This window comes from Phyllobates terribilis, unplaced genomic scaffold, assembly GCF_046119375.1.
Source record: "Phyllobates terribilis strain yellow unplaced genomic scaffold, ASM4611937v1 Scaffold_3__8_contigs__length_932513732, whole genome shotgun sequence".
NCBI lineage: Eukaryota > Metazoa > Chordata > Amphibia > Anura > Dendrobatidae > Phyllobates > Phyllobates terribilis.
Window position 1 is genome coordinate 908,405,638 of NW_027362763.1, and position 21,043 is coordinate 908,426,680.

The 21,043-nt window shown below is 45.9% G+C and overlaps 1 protein-coding gene across 2 annotated transcripts in view; it reads right to left on the minus strand.

Annotated features, from left to right (window-relative positions):
* The window catches only part of ANAPC1 (anaphase promoting complex subunit 1), a 186,128-nt gene that overhangs the window by 36,060 nt on the left and 129,025 nt on the right, over positions 1-21,043 (minus strand). For both annotated transcript variants that reach the window (XM_073672779.1, XM_073672780.1), the window contains exons 38-41: positions 14,003-14,089; positions 13,324-13,441; positions 13,104-13,181; positions 11,818-11,885 (exon numbers count right to left, since the gene is read on the minus strand). In XM_073672779.1, coding sequence (XP_073528880.1) covers positions 11,818-11,885; positions 13,104-13,181; positions 13,324-13,441; positions 14,003-14,089 — 351 coding nt within the window. The remainder of the gene's footprint in view (positions 1-11,817; positions 11,886-13,103; positions 13,182-13,323; positions 13,442-14,002; positions 14,090-21,043) is intronic.

Consider the following 21,043-nt stretch of genomic DNA (forward strand, 5'->3'; position numbering starts at 1 on the left):
TTTTTTAGTATCGCTTTATTCTGAGAGCTATAACTTTTTTATTTTTCGGCTGATGGAGCTATATGGCGGCTTGTTTTTTGCGGGACGAGATGACGTTTTCAGCGGTATCATTTTTATTTATATGCGTCCTTTTGATCGCGTGTTATTCCACTTTTTGTTTGGCGGTATGGTGATAAAGCATTGTTTTTTGCTTGTTTTTTTTTGTTTTTTTTTTACCGTGTTCACTGAAGGGGTTAACTAGTGGGACAGTTTTATAGGTCAGGTTTTTCCGGACGCAGCGATACCAAATATGTGTACTTTTATTGTTTTTTTTTTATTTTTTTTATAATAATATTTATTGATGGGTACATTATATTTTTATTTTTGGTGTATTATTTTTTTTATTTTTTTATAATATTTTTGCACATTTTTTTTTTTTTTTTTTTCCACTTTCACACAGTTTATACACTTTATTACTTTGTCCCACTCTGGGACTTTCACTTTTTTTTTTCTGATCGCCTGCATGGCACAGGAATGGAGCACCATCCCTATGCCATGAAGGCTGTCAGAAGTGCACAGTGTGAAGATTGCTTGGAGATGCACTGCGCATGTCCAAGCAATCTTCCTGCTCTCTGGTGACCCGGATGTTGTCATGACGACATCGGGTCGTCATGGCAACACCCGGGAAGCCTTTGCAGACTGCGCTGGAAGCCGGAAGAGGAGGTGAGTATCGCCGATCACCTCCCCTTGCCCCCGCAATGCCGCGATCGACTTCGATCGACTTCGATCGCAGCATCGCGGGGGTTAATGTGCTGGGAGCGGTGCGTGACCGCTCCCTGCACATAGTACCGGGTGTCAGCTGTGACAATCAGCTGACACCCGGCGGCGATCGCGCCCGCACAGCCTGTGTGCGCGCGCGATCGCGATGACGTACTAATACGGGTCTGGCTCTTAAGTCCCAGGGCACAGACGCGTATTAGTACGTCAGATGTTATTAAGGGGTTAAAGAGCACCTGTCAGCAGGATTGTGCTCAGTAAACTACACTGTTAGGTGGGCGACATTACACTGATTAAAATACCTTTGATTATTAAATCCGTGCTGTGGTTCTTGTGTAATCTTTACTATCAGTTTGGAGATGATGATATGCTCGTGCTTTGGGGCGGCCTGTATCTGGTGCTCTGCTTACATATTCATCTGTATGCTCTTATGACAGCTCACTGTGCCTTCACTGACCTGCCTCCTATTTTACATAATGCATCTAGTAGTGCGGGGCTAGGTAAAATAGGAGGCAGGTCAGTGAAGGTACAGTGAGCTGTCATAAGAGAATACAGATGAATATGCAAGCAGAGCACCAGATAGAGCACACCCCACAGGCCGCCCCGGAGCACGAGTATATCATTATCTCCAAACTGAAAGTAAAGATTACACAAGAACCACAAGATGGATTTAATCAACCAAGGTATCATATTAATCAGAGTAATGTTGCCCACCTGACAGTGTATGTAGTTTACAGAGCACCATCCTGCTGACAGGTGCGCTTTAAATAGCAATATTAAAGACCTTGTTATACTAAGTAATATACTAAGTATTCTGTGCAGCCTGTTCCAGCTACTGAAATAGACAGGGCAAAGGTTGTCATGATATGAAATCTTTATAGACTTTATATACAAACTAGAATCGGACTGGAGCTGAGGACTATTGTTCCTTCTTGAGACAGGATATTTGCCAATAAAGTTATTTCATATACATCCATAGATGTTCTGAAAAACAGGCAGACAATTAGTTTGGCCAATCTAGTCGTACTTTCACATATATCCTCTATCGTGGCCAAACATTTACCTGAACAGACAATGCTACTTACTGGAACAGAATATCTTTAGAAAGCAGATGAGACATTTTGCACATGTAACAAAAGTTTTTTATGGTGTAATTTTGCTAACACTGATCTAACATTTGTACAGTAATCTTGAGAATTAATGAAAAATTGCAATTAATAAAAACTTCCTAGAGCAGTTGATGGCGAATCTTTTAGAGACCGAGTGCCCAAACTGCAATCCAAAATCCAGTTATTTATCGCAAAGTGCCAACACGGCAGTTTAACCTGAATACTGAGGTTTTAGTTTAAAAAAACAACTCATACATTGGTGTGCTATAGAGTCTACAGCAAAGAGCTTGTAAGCACAGCACTCCCAGCCTAAGATACTAACCACCGATTGCAGTAGAGGTCTGTTCTTGAGAATGGAGAGGATTTTTAATCAAAAGTAAAATTGTTTTTACCACCTCTTTGCAATTGTAACGCTTTATCATGATGAGAATAACCCTTTAAGCCAGGGATGTCAAACTGAAATACACAGAGGGCCAAAGTTAAAAGCTTGGACAAAGTCGCAGGCCAACCTAGATATTTGTTAAAAAAAATATCTAGAATTGAGGATATTTTTCCTTATAAAATAAAACAATTAACTTTTGGAATTATAGTGGAATAATATAATATGTTATGTAAGAGCAGTAAAAAGCATATGGCCCAATGGCCTAATTTAAATAGTAATAAAGGATAAAAAACTTTGAATAAAACAGATAAAGTATGATGCAAACAAACTACCCCCACAAGCACAGTTTCTCCAACTGTAATCCCCACGCACAGCCCTCCATCCCGCGCAGCGGGGCCCCACGCACAGCCCTCCATGCCGCGCAGCGGGGCCCCACGCACAGCCCTCCATGCCGCGCAGCGGGGCCCCACGCACAGCCCTCCATGCCGCGCAGCGGGGCCCCACGCACACAGCCCTCCATGCCGCGCAGCGGGGCCCCACGCACACAGCCCTCCATGCCGCGCAAAGGGGCCCCACACACACAGCCCTCCATGCCGCGCAAAGGGGCCCCACACACACAGCCCTCCATGCCGCGCAAAGGGGCCCCACACACACAGCCCTCCATGCCGCGCAAAGGGGCCCCACACACAGCCCTCCATGCCGCGCAAAGGGGCCCCACACACAGCCCTCCATGCCGCGCAAAGGGGCCCCACACACAGCCCTCCATGCCGCGCAAAGGGGCCCCACACACAGCCCTCCATGCCGCGCAAAGGGGCCCCACACACAGCCCTCCATGCCGCGCAAAGGGGCCCCACACACAGCCCTCCATGCCGCGCAAAGGGGCCCCACACACAGCCCTCCATGCCGCGCAAAGGGGCCCCACACACAGCCCTCCATGCCGCGCAAAGGGGCCCCACACACAGCCCTCCATGCCGCGCAAAGGGGCCCCACACACAGCCCTCCATGCCGCGCAAAGGGGCCCCACACACAGCCCTCCATGCCGCGCAAAGGGGCCCCACACACAGCCCTCCATGCCGCGCAAAGGGGCCCCACACACAGCCCTCCATGCCGCGCAAAGGGGCCCCACACACAGCCCTCCATGCCGCGCAAAGGGGCCCCACACACAGCCCTCCATGCCGCGCAAAGGGGCCCCACACACAGCCCTCCATGCCGCGCAAAGGGGCCCCACACACAGCCCTCCATGCCGCGCAAAGGGGCCCCACACACAGCCCTCCATGCCGCGCAAAGGGGCCCCACACACAGCCCTCCATGCCGCGCAAAGGGGCCCCACACACAGCCCTCCATGCCGCGCAAAGGGGCCCCACACACAGCCCTCCATGCCGCGCAAAGGGGCCCCACACACAGCCCTCCATGCCGCGCAAAGGGGCCCCACACACAGCCCTCCATGCCGCGCAAAGGGGCCCCACACACAGCCCTCCATGCCGCGCAAAGGGGCCCCACACACAGCCCTCCATGCCGCGCAAAGGGGCCCCACACACAGCCCTCCATGCCGCGCAAAGGGGCCCCACACACAGCCCTCCATGCCGCGCAAAGGGGCCCCACACACAGCCCTCCATGCCGCGCAAAGGGGCCCCACACACAGCCCTCCATGCCGCGCAAAGGGGCCCCACACACAGCCCTCCATGCCGCGCAAAGGGGCCCCACACACAGCCCTCCATGCCGCGCAAAGGGGCCCCACACACAGCCCTCCATGCCGCGCAAAGGGGCCCCACACACAGCCCTCCATGCCGCGCAAAGGGGCCCCACACACAGCCCTCCATGCCGCGCAAAGGGGCCCCACACACAGCCCTCCATGCCGCGCAAAGGGGCCCCACACACAGCCCTCCATGCCGCGCAAAGGGGCCCCACACACAGCCCTCCATGCCGCGCAAAGGGGCCCCACACACAGCCCTCCATGCCGCGCAAAGGGGCCCCACACACAGCCCTCCATGCCGCGCAAAGGGGCCCCACACACAGCCCTCCATGCCGCGCAAAGGGGCCCCACACACAGCCCTCCATGCCGCGCAAAGGGGCCCCACACAGCCCTCCATGCCGCGCAGCGGGGCCCCACACAGCCCTCCATGCCGCGCAGCGGGGCCCCACACAGCCCTCCATGCCGCGCAGCGGGGCCCCACACAGCCCTCCATGCCGCGCAGCGGGGCCCCACATAGCCCTCCATGCCGCGCAGCGGGGCCCCACATAGCCCTCCATGCCGCGCAGCGGGGCCCCACATAGCCCTCCATGCCGCGCAGCGGGGCCCCACATAGCCCTCCATGCCGCGCAGCGGGGCCCCACATAGCGCTCCATACCGTGTAAGGGGCCCCACATAGCGCTCCATACCGTGTAAGGGGCCCCACATAGCGCTCCATACCGTGTAAGGGGCCCCACATAGCGCTCCATACCGTGTAAGGGGCCCCACATAGCGCTCCATACCGTGTAAGGGGCCCCACATAGCGCTCCATACCGTGTAAGGGGCCCCACATAGCGCTCCATACCGTGTAAGGGGCCCCACATAGCGCTCCATACCGTGTAAGGGGCCCCACATAGCGCTCCATACCGTGTAAGGGGCCCCACATAGCGCTCCATACCGTGTAAGGGGCCCCACATAGCGCTCCATACCGTGTAAGGGGCCCCACATAGCGCTCCATACCGTGTAAGGGGCCCCACATAGCGCTCCATACCGTGTAAGGGGCCCCACATAGCGCTCCATACCGTGTAAGGGGCCCCACATAGCGCTCCATACCGTGTAAGGGGCCCCACATTGCGCTCCATACCGTGTAAGGGGCCCCACATAGCGCTCCATACCGTGTAAGGGGCCCCACATAGCGCTCCATGCCGTGTAAGGGGCCCCACATAGCGCTCCAGACCAATGGCCCCACGCAGTGCCCCACGCTTGCTGTATACTGGCCCCATGCATTCCGTATTAATGGCCCCATACCTGTATGCTGGCCCCCCACGGTGCCCCATACCTGTATGCTGGCCCCCCACGGTGCCCCATACCTGTATGCTGGCCCCCTACGGTGCCCCATACCTGTATGCTGGCCCCCCACGATGCCCCATACTGTATAATGGCCCCACATGATGCTCCATACTGTATAATGGCCCCACACGATGCTCCATACTGTATAATATAATGGCCCCACACTATGCTCCATACTGTATAATATAATGGCCCCACACGATGCTCCATACAGTACACTGTGTGCAGAATTATTAGGCAAATGAGTATTTTGATCACATGATACTTTTTGTACATGTTGTCCTACTCCAAGCTGCATAGGCTTGAGAGTCAACTACCAATTAAGTAAATCTGGTGATGTGCATCTCTGTAATAAGGGGGGGTGTTGACTAATGACATCAACACCCTATATAAGGTGTGCTTAATTATTAGGCAACTTCCTTTCCTTTGGCAAAATGGGTCAGAAGAGAGATTTGACGGGCTCTGAAAAGTCCAAAATTGTGAGATGTCTTGCAGAGGGATGCAGCAGTCTTGAAATTTCCAAACTTTTGAAGCGTGATCACCGAACAATCAAGCGTTTCATGGCAAAGAGCCAACAGGGTCGCAAGAAGCGTGTTGGCCAAAAAAGGCGCAAAATAACTGCCCATGAATTGAGGAAAATCAAGCGTGAAGCTGCCAAGATGCCATTCGCCACCAGTTTTACCATATTTCAGAGCTGCAACGTTACTGCAGTATCAAAAAGCACAAGGTGTGCGATACTCAGGGACATGGCCAAGGTAAGGAAGGCTGAAAAACGACCACCTTTGTACAAGAAACATAAGATAAAACGTCAAGAATGGGCAAAGAAATATCTTAAGGCTGTGTGCCCACGATGCTTTTTTTAAGCGTTTCCGCAGCGGCAAAACGCTGCAGAAACGCTTAAAACGCACGGTAGAAGGCCTGCCATGTTCCCCAATGATAATCCGCATGTGCTGTGCACATGCTGCAGAAATTTCCGCTGCGGATTATCATTGCGGAAAAAAAAGCAGCACTACCAATTATTTTGCGGAAGTGCTGCGTTTTCGCCGCCATTGACTTGCATTAGATCGAATGGATTACGCATCACTGTATATGTAGATGCGCATTCCACGCGTTCTAATGTGTGGATGATACCCAGGTCTAGAGAAGAGGAGACTCTCCTCCGGACCCGGGTACCATAGAAAACAGTAAAAAAAAAAAAAAAAAAAAAAAAAAAGAATAAAATAAAAAATAAATACAGTACAGACCAAAAGTTTGGAGACACCTTCTCATTTAAAGATTTTTCTGTATTTTCATGACTATGAAAATTGTACATTCACACTGAAGGCATCAAAACTATGAATTAACACATGTGGAATTATATACTTAACAAAAAAGTGTGAAACAACTGAAAATATGTCTTATATTCTAGGTTCTTCAAAGTAGCCACCTTTTGCTTTGATGACTGCTTTGCACACTCTTGGCATTCTCTTGATGAGCTTCAAGAGGTAGTCACCGGAAATGGTCTTCCAACAATCTTGAAGGAGTTCCCAGAGATGCTTAGCACTTGTTGGCCCTTTTGCCTTCACTCTGCGGTCCAGCTCACCCCAAACCATCTCTATTGGGTTCAGGTCTGGTGACTGTGGAGGTCAGGTCATCTGGCGTAGCATCCCATCACTCTGCTTCTTGGTGAAATAGCCCTTACACAGCCTGGAGGTGTGTTTGAGGTCATTGTCCTGTTGAAAAATAAATGATGGTCCAACTAAACGCAAACCGGATGGAATAGCATGCCGCTGCAAGATGCTGTGGTAGCCATGCTGGTTCAGTATGCCTTCAATTTTGAATAAATCCCCAACAGTGTCACCAGCAAAGCACCCCCACACCATCACACCTCCTCCTCCATGCTTCACGGTGGGAACCAGGCATGTAGAGTCCATCCGTTCACCTTTTCTGCGTCGCACAAAGACACGGTGGTTGGAACCAAAGATCTCAAATTTGGACTCATCAGACCAATGCACAGATTTCCACTGGTCTAATATCCATTCCTTGTGTTCTTTAGCCCAAACAAGTCTCTTCTTCTTGTTGCCTGTCCTTAGCAGTGGTTGCCTAGCAGCTATTTTACCATGAAGGCCTGCTGCACAAAGTCTCCTCTTAACAGTTGTTGTAGAGATGTGTCTGCTGCTAGAAGTCTGTGTGGCATTGACCTGGTCTCTAATGTGAGCTGCTGTTAACCTGCTATTTCTGAGGCTGGTGACTCGGATAAACTTATCCTCAGAAGCAGAGGTGACTCTTGGTCTTCCTTTCCTGGGGCGGTCCTCATATGAGCCAGTTTCTTTGGAGCGCTTGATGGTTTTTGCAACTGCACTTGGGGACACTTTCAAAGTTTGCCCAATATTTCGCACTGACTGACCTTCGTTTCTTAAAGTAATGATGGCCACTCGTTTTTCTTTACTTAGTTGCTTTTTTCTTGCTATAATACAAATTCTAACAGTCTATTCAGTAGGACTATCAGCTGTGTATCCACCAGACTTCTGCACAACACAACTGATGGTCCCAACCCCATTTATAAGGCAAGAAATCCCACTTATTAAACCTGACAGGGCACACCTGTGAAGTGAAAACCATTTCCGGTGACTACCTCTTGAAGCTCATCAAGAGAATGCCAAGAGTGTGCAAAGCAGTCATCAAAGCAAAAGGTGGCTACTTTGACGAACCTAGAATATAAGAAATATTTTCAGTTGTTTCACACTTTTTTGTTAAGTATATAATTCCACATGTGTTAATTCATAGTTTTGATGCCTTCAGTGTGAATGTACAATTTCCATAGTCATGAAAATACAGAAAAATCTTTAAATGAGAAGGTGTCTCCAAACTTTTGGTCTGTACTGTATATACTTACCTTCTGGCGGCCCTCGCTGCACTCCTCCTCGCATGACAACAGTTCGCGATGTACTGAAGGACCTGCGCTGACGTCATAGTCATGTGACGGATCATGCGACGCTGACGTCAGCAGGTCCTTCAGTGTACCGCAGCCGGCAGCCAGGAAGGAGGGAAGCAACACAGCGCGGGCCATCAGAGGGTAAGTATAGATTTATTTTTTTATTTTTTGACATTCTCTCGGGTCACACTATAGAAATCCATGCTGTTTGCATGGATTTATATAGTGTGACCAAGTTGACAAGCACTTTCCAAGTGATGCTAAAATCGCTTGGAAAGTGCTTGACAACCCCCATGCGGAAATGCATGTGAAGAACGCTTCACATCCGCATGTCCCTGGCAGGAAAACGCATGTACAATCCGCATGTACAATCCGCATGTGTTTTTTTCTGCCAGGGAGATGCAGAAACGCTCAGGAAAAAATCCTGAGCATTTCTGCATCGTGGGCACATAGCCTAAGACTGATTTTTCAAAGGTTTTATGGACTGATGAAAGGAGAGTGACTCTTGATGGGCCAGATGGATCAGTAAAGGGCAGAGAGCTCCACTCCGACTCAGACGCCAGCAAGGTGGAGGTGGGGTACTGGTGTGGGCTGGTATCATCAAAGATGAACTTGTGGGACCTTTTCGAGTTGAGGATGGAGTGAAGCTCAACTCCCAGACCTACTACCAGTTTCTGGAAGACAACATCTTCAAGCAGTGGTACAGGAAGAAGTCGCTATCGTTCAAGAAAAACATGATTTTCAAGCAGGACAATGCTCCATCACATGCATCCAACTATTCCACAGCGTGGCTGGCCAGTAAAGGTCTAAAAGAAGAAAAAATAATGACATGCCCCCCTTGTTCACCTGATCTGAACCCCATAGAGAACCTGTGGTCCATCATAAAATGTGAGATCTACAGGGAGGGAAAACAGTACACCTCTCGGAACAGTGTCTGGGAGGCTGTGGTGGCTGCTGCACGTAATGTTGATCGAAAACAAATCGAGCAACTGACAGAATCTATGGATGGAAGGCTGTTGAGTGTCATCATAAAGAAAGGTGGCTATATTGATCACTATTTTATTGGTTTTTGTTTTTGCATGTCAGAAATGTTTATTTATAAATTTTGTGCACTGATATTGATTTACCTGGTGAAAATAAACAAGTGAGATGGGATTATATTTGGTTTTTATTAAGTTGCCTAATAATTCTGCACAGTAATAGTTACCTGCACAAACAGATATCCTCCTAAGATAGCCAAATCTAAAAAAAAAACACTCCAACTTCCAAAAATATTAAGCTTGGATATTTATGAGTCTTTTGGGTTGATTGAGAACATAGTTGTTGATCAATAATAAAAATAATCCTCTAAAATACAACTTGCCTAATAATTCTGCACAAAGTGTATAATGCGCCCCAGATAGTGCTCCATACTGTAAAATGGCCCCACATAGTGCTCCATACAGTATAATACGCCCCACATAGTGCTCCATACAGTATAATGGCCCCACATGATGTCCCATACTGTATAATGGCCCCACATGATGCTCCATACAGTATAATGTGCCCCACACGGTATAATCGCCCCACATGATGCTCCATACAGTATAATGGCCCCACAAGATGTTCCATATTGTATAGTGGCCCAACACGATGCTCCATACAGTATAATGTGCGCCATACAGTATAATGGCCCCACATGATGTTCCATACTGTATAATGGCCCCACAAGATGTTCCATACTGTATAATGGCCCCGCATGATGCTTCATACTGTATAATGGCCCCAGATTAAAAAAATAAAAACTACTCACCTGTGCCTGTTCCAACGCTGTTCTGGTCTCTTCATATATTACAGTCCTACCTGTGGCCACGCGCGCCATCTCCTCAGCGCTACTGTCCCCACTCTCCTCAGCCCACGCGCCATCCCCTCACCCTCCTCCTCAGAGCGCACTAGCGCCGCGGACACTCTCCTCTGCATGAGCGCCCTCCCATCAGGCCGCGCACGTGCAGAGGAGGGTGGCCGCGGCGTTAGTGAGAGGGGGTTGTCCCGCGGGCTGAGGACAGGAGAATGGTGGCAGCGACAGTGCTGAGGAAATGGCACGCATGGCATAGGTTCGCCACCACTGTCCTAGAGAATCCCTAGAGTTTCACTTAGACTGCTTACCTGAAGTGTAAGTTGACTTAGTTAACATTTTTTTTTATCAAAAAATCCATTCAACCACAACAAGATGACCTCATTATGGATGGTCCTCATCTCTAATGACTCACCTCTTCATGTGCCCAGACAGGCCTCAAATAAAATAGGGCGGAAGAGTTAAAAAACCAGGCTTAGTGCGTAATGAAGCCTATATAGGAAAGATGGATTGATAAGGGTGCACAGTCAGGGAGGAGACCAGACCAAACCTGGTATCCATCTCTTCTCCATTACATGGCCGTGCAAACAAAGAATTAACTCACTGTAGGACAAAATTAACCTGTGAAGCCAAAATACTCTGAGGGACCAGATACACTGGTAATGCACCCTTTCATTTAAAATAAGCTCTGGAGGCAGATTCTCAGTGAGATCTATGTCCGCCCCATAGATCTTAACAGCTCATTTACATATTGAGAAAATGTGGATCTCTCTGGTATAAGACATCAGATCGCAGATATCAAAGTATTATATATTCAGCTTCCTATGACCTACATGCCCATATAGACGACTTAGAAGGGTTGATCTTACTGACAGATTCCCTTTAACATATTTCCTTTTATGCCGTTCAGGATGAAGTTACTGCGAATGTGTATTTTATTTTCCACAAATATCTTAGTCAAAATTTTTAAATTAATTAATAACAAGTTTTCTCTAAAAATTAGAATATTCCAGTTCACTCAAAGGGCCAGATGGGTACAAACAAAAGTACAATTAATTATTTTGTATACATCTACCTGGTCATCTTAGAACAAAGTCTGTGAGGATCAAGTTACCTTAAAAAGCTGTAAATGATTGCAACACAGTGATTATTTAAGTGGGTTAATATTTGACATCCCATGAGTGTTATTACAATTTTTCTTTGCGTATGACTTTTTTAACAAGCTTCATTCCATTTTTGTGAGGCGGAATGATAAATAGCATTTTAGCCATGTTTATTTTTTGTACGGTGTTCACTACAGTGGTTAAATAGCGTGACAGCAATATAGATCGGGTCGCCCAAACGAACCGATACCGAACATGTTTTTATTTTTGTTTTCTAAGAAAAATATGCGTTACTGTTGAAACATCTGTATGATTCTTACATTCTTTATTTTTTTTTATATATTTTTTACTTTTTTTTTTTTTTTTTAGATTGGCCTTATGAACTAGACCAGCAATCAGACTGTAAAATGTTCAACAATTTTATTTTTTTAATCTGGGGAACAGTAGCATTTAAGAAGTTAACCCCGTTAACTCAAACAGGAATGAGAAAAGCCAAAAAAATTGTTTTCCACTTAGATGCTGATTTAGCTCTAATTTTTTTATTTGCACAAGAAGCAATAGGAGATATAGCACCACACAATTTGTAACGTAAACTAATTAATTAATCCGAATATCCTCCTATTTGCTTTTTAATATATATGCTGTGTTTAATAAGTATCAAATAATGAAATGATTCCTTTTTAGATCTTATTCAACTTACTGCAATTGTTGAGTTCCTTTACGCAAATCAATAAGGATTTCCCAGTACCGAGGGCCTTTAACTTTTATCTGTTTCGGAAAGACAAAGAAAGTAAATTACTCAGCCCTTTGTTTTTCTGGACTCCTAATTAGCAGAGTTCTATGTAACATGTTCCTATATATCGTTTCTATACTAAAATTTTATTGCAATTGGAGTTTTTAATAAAACTAACAATACAGCATCTAGAGACATTAAAAGGTTTTGTCCAGTGAAAATATTGATTGGTGGGGGTCTGACCACTAGGAGAATAGGGAATTTTCATCCCCATTACAATGAAGTGGCAGTGTGCATTGCTCGACCACAGCACCATTAATTTATTCTCTATGGGGCTGTCAGAAAAAGCCAGATGCAACGCTGGACAGCGACATAAAAAATAAATGGTGCAGCGGCCAGAAATGCCCACTGCCACTCCTTTCTGATGTGACAGAAGTGCCCAGTTGTGCCGATCGGTGTAGGTTGGTCCCATTGGTCAGATCCCCATGAATCAATTAGTTATCCCAGATGTGTACCTAACCAAAAGTCCGATCTGTAATGTAGACTAACTTTGATCTCCTAAGAACAAAATAGTTCTAGCTTTGACCATAATTGAAGACACATGGCCACTAGAGTTACATTTTCGGTTACTGAAACCTCAATTCATTCCAATAGAGAGTGGCCACATAAGAATAACTGCCTCTTCATCCTAGAGCAGAATAGGGACCAGTTTGCTCTCCAAATAAGCGAGTTGAATACACAAGAAACACAAGCAGTTAAAAAGGAAACATTTCTCAAGGGTGAGATACATCTTGGGAAAAAAAAAATTATACACAGTTGACTATTTTATCAAAAATGGTAAAAGGGGTTGTTCACGTTTGGCACAAACGTCTGCAGTCACTATGTAACTGCAGACTTATGAGTCCTCACAGAGCGCACATTGTGCAGTCAGGATTCTGTGATTCAATGATGGGAGCGGGCGGTCATGTGCCCACCAAGTATGTGATGGGCAAACTCCTGGCCACAGCCCGACTAGCCTAGCCTCGCTCAATATAAGTGAATAGAGTGAACCTGTGCATGTCTATTCGGAATGCGACTAGAAGTATGCATATTGCATACTTGTTGTCGGAGAATCCTGACAGCGTGTAGTGCACGCGCTGTGAGTATTCACAAGTCTGCAGTCACAGAGTGACAGCAGACTACTGGGCCAAATCTGGACAACGCCTTAAAGGACAGAATACATTTTCCATTTTTATATGTATCACATTACATACTTGTTTCAGTAGATGTAACTCTGGAAGAAGGGTGGGCGCCATGAGCTCTTCCGTGGTTTCTTCATACCACTGTGTCCCCTGCAATTTTTAAAACAACTGAATGAAACAAAGTCATTAACTTAATCCATGCAGATGATACTGTACTTGTTGTAGCGATCTTCTACTTTTAGATACTGAGAAGGGAGCATCAGAAAGCCAAGAATACAGACACACAGCATACCTTGTATGTTACCTCCAGCAGGACATAACAGGGAATGTTTGTGTCCACATCCACCGGCACCAGGAGCCTAGGCTCAGCAGCCAGCACATAGAGATGACGTAAAGCTTGAAGGTGATACCTAGTTGTACACACAGATATATTAGCACTCACCTACATCATGTCATTAGAAAATATTATGATACATTAATGAGCCAGTTATACTAAAAAAAACAACTTACCTTTATAAGGTATATTTATATACAATTAGACTAAAGAAACAATGCACTATAGCTGTGTGTCTATGGAAAACGTCAGACGCTGCAGGAAACAAGTAGCATCACCAGGTGCCATGCTTGCTCCAATCCCACCATAGCAGAAGCCCCTCTTTGCCACTACACTACTCTGGCTAATGGGGTCCTGTGCTGGAGAGCTCTGCTCTACCACAATCATATTGGGTATTTCCTTGATGAGTCAGTGTCTGGCTAATCCACTTTCTTATGAGAATCCTTACTATTCTCAAATGTCATTTCCTTACACAATGAAAAGTATCTGCTCAGAAAGCACAAATGTGTGTAATGAACAGTATGGTGGCATTCTTAATAGTAAAAGAAATATAGAAATAAAACTAACCAGAAACATGAGAGCAGAAAATATATGGGAACTGAGCCATGTGAACCTCACAATCAACCAGGGACACTACCTGTTATCTGTACTGTGGACAGGAAAATGAGGATACAGGGCGCAGAGCAAAGCGGCTATTGAAGAATTTGAGGTGCTCAGTGAATACCTGAAAAATAAAAATCACAAGGTGTTTTTAGCAACATGTACCACCAAACCTCAACAGGGTTAGGGGGGGGGGGTATATAATCAAAATGCATGGAAAAAAATAGCTCCAAGAACCAAAACCCAACTCTCATAAAAAATGAAAATGGTACTGGTTTGCTATACTTTCTCTTTGCACAGATATACAACTCTGTGATTGTACCAGACTATGCCAACCAGATTAAAGCACAGTCCAGTGGGCATCAGGGCTGTGGAGTCGGTAAGCCAAACCTCAGACTCCTCAATTTCCATGACTATGACTCCGACTCCCTCATACATGGCTCATGTATAAGTGATAAATTTACTGTAGTACAGATTCATCTCAGCTAAAAGTGTAGACCCTTAGATCAGGAATAGGACAGACATTTATAGGACATTTCATAACTTTCCAAAATTCTTATGAAAAAATATTCCCCACAAACTGCATTGAATTACTGTACCCAATTTATTATATATTAGGAGTTGGAGTCTGTCCATTTTATACCGACTCCACAGGGAAGGCAGCTTTTATCATTGACTTCACAGCAGAATATTGGCATAGAATAGTTGCATATGTGGACACACGCCTATCCTGAGCAAAAGCTTGCACCTTTTTAAATTTTTACGTCCCCCCTCAACAGTTTGCTAAAAAGAAGCTGAGTTTTAGTACGAGGGGGCATAAGCTTCCACCAATGACAAATTTAGCATCATATATACCAAAAACTAGTGTGGATTAAAATGAAAATCTACGCTTACACATAGCATGTGTAGGTTTTTTTTCTATACTAACAAGCAAACATCTGACACATGATTCCAGCGTACACTGGACTAAGACAAATCTATAAAATGATATCTAAGTAATTCCCTATCTAGAAGCTTTTCGCAATAGATCTCCTGCAGACAACTAAGCTTTTTCTATGTCTCCTTTTAAGCCAAAGTAGATACTGAACTGCAATCGCAAAAAACACGGCATGCTAAATACATTTTTGCAGACCTAATCTCACCCAATATTGCTTGAAAGTAGTCTTAGAAGACAGGGATTTCTCACGGGCATGGGTTCTCAGGGTCATCACTCAAACCCGATTGGGTAGTTGCTGGATGGACTTGGCTTGGTTTCAGTTGAAAAGCATTTTCAACCCCTGCACATGCCATATGCGAATGAGCCTTTTAAAGTCAAGATAAAAGAAAAGGGCGCTCCCCAGTGATGCATTGTTTGACCGATATGTGAAAGATAGGCATATGTTTAATGGCCTCCAGATAGTTGGGATACAATCCTCCAGATGCTACTGCTGTGCCTGCTCCCAACTCTTTAGTGAGACCCAGGACTTTGTAACCCATATAGGTAATTAGCTAATCTGCACCGGGGACTGGGAAGTATTGAGGGAGAGAGAGACAGGGAGCAAACACAAGGACACTATCCAATTATTTCTTAAAAAATTGTAAGACGTTACCTATTATTTCAACAACTATATACCTCTAGAGAAATGGGAAAAAGGGCAGAGCCTTATCTCAGTTATGTTATAAAACATAAATTTAATTAGTTCTAATAAAAAGAGAATTATAAAGTTCTCATGAATATGATCTTCATAGCGTTTAAGGTAAACTTAATTCCATTGAGTTTGATCTAAACGCCAATATATTGATATTATGGAAAACATTCATTCATGACTCCACATACGACAAGCAGGCTAAAAGATTAGGAAGATCTCTGTATTGTCAACTTCATATATTTGTGCACTGTAATAAGATCACCCCTAAGCCTTCTTTTTTCTAAAATGAATAATCCCAAGTTTGATAATGTATCTTGGTATTACACCCATTCCCTTAATAACTTTTGTCTCTCTTCTGCACCAGCTCTACACTGTGTTCCAAATTATTATGCAAATAATATTTTCTCAGATTTTCCCAAATTACCTATATGAATTGCAGTCATTGTAATTTTCCAGTCAAATAACTATTAGAGTACAATTGAAAGGTTTTTGCACAAACTGCCTATGATAACAGTATATTTTTTTAAAAAATAAACTCAAACTGCACTCAAAATGCATGTTCCAAATTATTATGCACAGCAGTTTTCAACCTTTTCATTTTAATAAAGAACAAAAATATTGACATTTTTGAAATTATAAGCATTAGCGGGTTATTACAAACTGAAATCAAATAGTTTTCAACTCAAAACTTTATTCTAGGTGATGTTACATTTGCACATAGGACCGCTTGTTCGAAAGGAGCTTCTGAACTCTCTCGTCCATTGAATTTGTCAGGTTTTGGATGGTTTCTGATTAATTGTTTTGCATGAGGACAGAATACCCTCCCAGGGCTGTTGCTTAGATGTGAACTGCCTCCCGCCATCATAGACACTCTTTTTGATGATGCTCCAGAGGTTCTCAATGGGGTTGAGGTCAGGGGAGCATGGGTGCCACACCATAAGTTTGTCCCCTTTTATGCCCATCGCAGCCAGAGATGCAGATGTGTTATGTGCAGCATGAGACGGGGCATTATCATGCATGAAAATGATCTTGCTGCGGAATACACGGTTCTTCTTCTTGAACCATGGAAGGAAGTGCTGTTTGAGAAACTCAACATACATTATGGAGTTCATCTTTACCCCTTCAGGGATCCTAAAAGGGCCAACAATCTCTCTCCCCATGATTCCAGCCCAAAACATTACTCCACCTCCTCCTTGTTGGTGCCGTAGCCGTGTTTGCATGGGGTGTCCATCAACCAGCCATCCTCCACTCCATCCATCTGGACCATCGAGATCATTTCATGCATGATAATGCCCCGTCTCATGCTGCACATAACACATCTGCATCTCTGGCTGCTGTGGGCATAAAAGGGGACAAACTTATGGTGTGGCACCCATGCTCCCCTGACTTCAACCCCATTGAGAACCTCTGGAGCATCATCAAAAGGAGTGTCTATGATGGCGGGAGGCAGTTCACATCTAAGCAACAGCTCTGGGAGGGTATTCTGTCCTCATGCAAAACAATTGAAGCAGAAACTATCCAAAACCTGACAAATTCAATGGACGAGAGAGTTCAGAAGCTCCTTTCAAACAAGGGGTCCTATGTGCAAATGTAACATCACCTAGAATAAAGTTTTGAGTTGAAAACTATTTGATTTCAGTTTGTAATAACCTGCTAATGCTTATAATTTCAAAAATGACCATTTTTTTGTTCTTTATTAAAATGAAAAGGTTGAAAACTCTGCTGTGCATAATAATTTGGAACATGCATTTTGAGTGCAGTTTGAGTGTTTTATTTTTTTTTAAATATACTGTTATCATAGGCAGTTTGTACAAAAACCTTTCAATTGTACTCTAATAGTTATTTGACTGGAAAATTACAATGACTGCAATTCATATAGGTAATTTGGGAAAATCTGAGAAAATATTATTTGCATAATAATTTGGAACACAGTGTAGTTCAGCAATGTCCTTCTTATACACTGAAGCCCAAAACTGGTCATAGTATTTTAAGCATCGCCGCACTATTGACTTGTATATATTTTAATCCATGGCTGAGTCTGACCGTGTACGGGACATACCACAGCTCCTGGGCAGGGGAGGAAGCAAAAGACAATACAGATATTACAGCAGGGGATCACAGAGGATTCATTTTGTGAGGTTAAACATTTCACTGCCTCTTTTTAAACATTATTTTACCTCACAGAAAGAATCAGCTGTGATCCCCTGCTGTCCTGTCTGTATACTCTTTTGCTTCCCCCCCTGCCGAGGAGCTGTGGTATGATCAGACCGTGTTCCTGCACAGTCAGACACAGCCATTGATTAAAATGAGCTTTTGGTTTTGGGAAAACCCCTTTAAGTGAAAAAGACGTGTGTATGGGTGGACAGCAAACTCCGTTTTACGCAATACTTTACCATTTAGCACAAAAAACGTAGTTACTTACCGGTAAAGGGATGTCTCAGAGCCCATGACGGCATCACGGAGAGAAGGGATCCGCCCTTCAAGGACAGGAAATCTACAGATAAAAAGGGCGGCACCTCTCTCCAGCAACAGTTGTTTACAGAGCACAGAGAGGACCCCCGGATTAGTAACACAAATTTTAACATTTTTAAGGAGTTTATCAGGAACACCTCGTGACTACATATAAGTAACAAATAAGTGTGTACACCCATGCGTGAAGGGAGGGAATGTACTGGTGCCGTCATGGGCTCTGAAAAATCCCGTTACCAGTAAGTAACTACGTCTTTCTCCTTCCCCCATGACGGCACCACGGAGAGAATTGCAGAGAAGTGTCGTTAGGGAGGGACCACCGCTTCCAGAACCCTTTTACCAAAAGTAAGGTCTGAAGAAGAGGCTAGATCCAGCCGGTGGTGTTTAAAGAATGTAGAGGGGGAAGACCAGGTTGCAGCTCTACATATCTGTTTTATCGAAGCGCCGGCTTTTTCCGCCGAGGAGGCTGCTACTGCACTTGTCGAGTGACCTTTCAGATTCTCCGGCCCGGTTTCCCAGCTTGACGAATATGCCAGGGAGATGGTGACTCTTATCCATCTTGCCAGTGTGCCTTTGGAAGCTTTTTGCCCCTTCTGCGGTCCCCGGAAGCAGACAAAGAGAGCCCTATACTTCCTACACTCCCATGTGGCCTTTAAGTATTTGATAATGCACCTTCTGACGTCTAAGGTGTGTAGGTCTTTTTCCCCACTGTTCTTACGACTAGGGCAAAAGAAAGTGAGGGTGACCTCCTGAGACCTATGAAAGTGTGATCCCACTTTAGGAAGGTATGCTGGGTCAGTCCTAAGTGTTACCCTGTCCTCTAGGATTTGCGTGAAGGGGGCCCTGCCGATAGAGCTTGTATGTCGCTAACTCTTCGTGCCGACGTGAGAGCTACTAAGAGTGACGTCTTAAGAGATAGGGTATTTAAAGATGCATCCGCTAAAGGTTCGAAGGGATGTTTGGTTAGGGCTGTAAGGACTAAGTTTAAGTCCCAAGGAGGAGTATTTCGGGAGAGGATGGGCCTAGACCTGGATGCTGCTTTGATGAATCTAGATATCCACCTATTTCTGGCCAGGTTGCAATTGCACAGGGCTCCTAGTGCTGCAACTTGAACTTTAAGTGTGCTTGTGGCCAGACCAGATTCTAACCCCATTTGTAGGAACTCTAAGATGGAAGTAATAGGGACCTCCCCTTGTACCTTAGAACCTGAATATGTGAGGAATTTTTTTCAGGTTTTACCGTAAAGCCTGGTAGTTAAGGGTTTCCTACTCTGTAGTCGAGTGGACATCAAATTTGGAGAAAAACCTCTATCCCTTAAGAGCACCCTCTCAAAATCCAGGCTGTCATGTGTAGATTTGCTACCTGAGGATGGAGGACCGGTCCCTGGAAAAGGAGATCCAGAATTTCCGGAAGAACCCAGGGGTAAGAGGTGGACATTATCCTCAGCCAGGAAAACCAAGGCGTCTTTGGCCAGAAGGGAGCTATCAAAATTACGTTTGCCCTGTCTTCCCTGACTTTCCTCAGAACTGCCAGAATCAGTGCAATAGGGGGAAAGGCATAGGCTAGCTGGTAGTTACATGGGATTGTAAATGCATCTAGTGCTGCTGGGTTCCCCTTGGGGTTTATCGAGCAAAATATGTCTACTGTTTTGTTCTGCCAGTTGGCAAATAGGTCTATGGAAGGGTATCCCCACATTTCCGTGATTTAGTTGAACACTAACTGATACAGCTCCCATTCGCCCTGGGTTAGACTCAGTAAGTCTGCGGTGAGATTTTCTGATCCTTTCATGTGGGCTGCAGACAGAGACCCCAAAGTGTTCTCGGCTAACATGAAGATGGATTTTGTTACTTGTAGTAGAGAATGGGACCCTTCCTGTAGATGGGTTTTTCCTCGAGATTGACGCCCCACTGGAGTCCTTGCCACGCTGCGAAGACATGCTGGAATGCCCGCTTCCGCCGTCACTTTGCTCGTGCTGGCGGGAAGGATCACTGGGGGGTCCTTTCGCACGCTTCCCTTGTTGCGGTGGTGGTGAGTGGGGGTGCAGGTATTGAACCTCCTGTAGCTCCTGCTCGCTCATAGCTAGTGCCAGAGTGTACTAAAAAAGCACTTTCCCAGTGCTTACTACTGGTATTTGAACCCCTATAGGGTTCCACCCCTCCTCAGCTGGCTTGAGTTTCCAATCAGCCAACCTCAGGGCATTTGTGCGCTGCACTCTCCCTTGGGGGTTATGAGAGTGCACCTCTCCCGGTGTGGGGGAAACCCCCCTCCTGGAAGCTATGCGTGGTGCTGCTGTCCAGTCCAGGGGTCCCGCGCGCGCGCATCCAGTCACGCCGTTACCCAGTGATAAACTGCGGCACGCGCGCACCCAGTTACGCCGACTTCCCCAGTGGTGCACCGCAGTTCGCGTCATGGGGAGGCACCTGGTGCACGTGCGCTCGGTAACTCCGACTCCTCAGTGGTGCACCGCGGCAAGCGTCATGGGAGGTGCCCGGCGTGCAAGCTCATGCGCAGCGGGACCCCGAAGTCCCAGGCCTACTCACCGCCCTGGACACGCCGACACCACAGGAGAACGCGATGGCTCCGGCCTTCTTCTGCGCCACGTCTCCCTGCCACCCTGAAGGCCGACTGACCTCAGCGGTGGCGCTTCAGGACGCAGCGCCAGCCGAGGCAGGGAACCCCCACTGCCTGAACTGGTCTGGCCGGGCCAGGTATGTCATCATCATGATTTTCCTTCTTAGAAACAATGTAGGTCCCCGTCAAGGACAGGAAACCAACTGATGCGGGAGAGAGGTGCCGCCCTTTTTATCTGTAGGTTTCCTGTCCTTGAAAGGCAGATCCCCTCTCTCCATGGTGCCGTCATGGGGGAAGGAGAAAATGTACATTTTATTTCCGAAGCCCAGGTGCATGACCATACATTTATCAACATTAAATTTCAATGGCTATTTCTCAGCCCAAGCCTCCAGTTTATATAAATGCCTCTG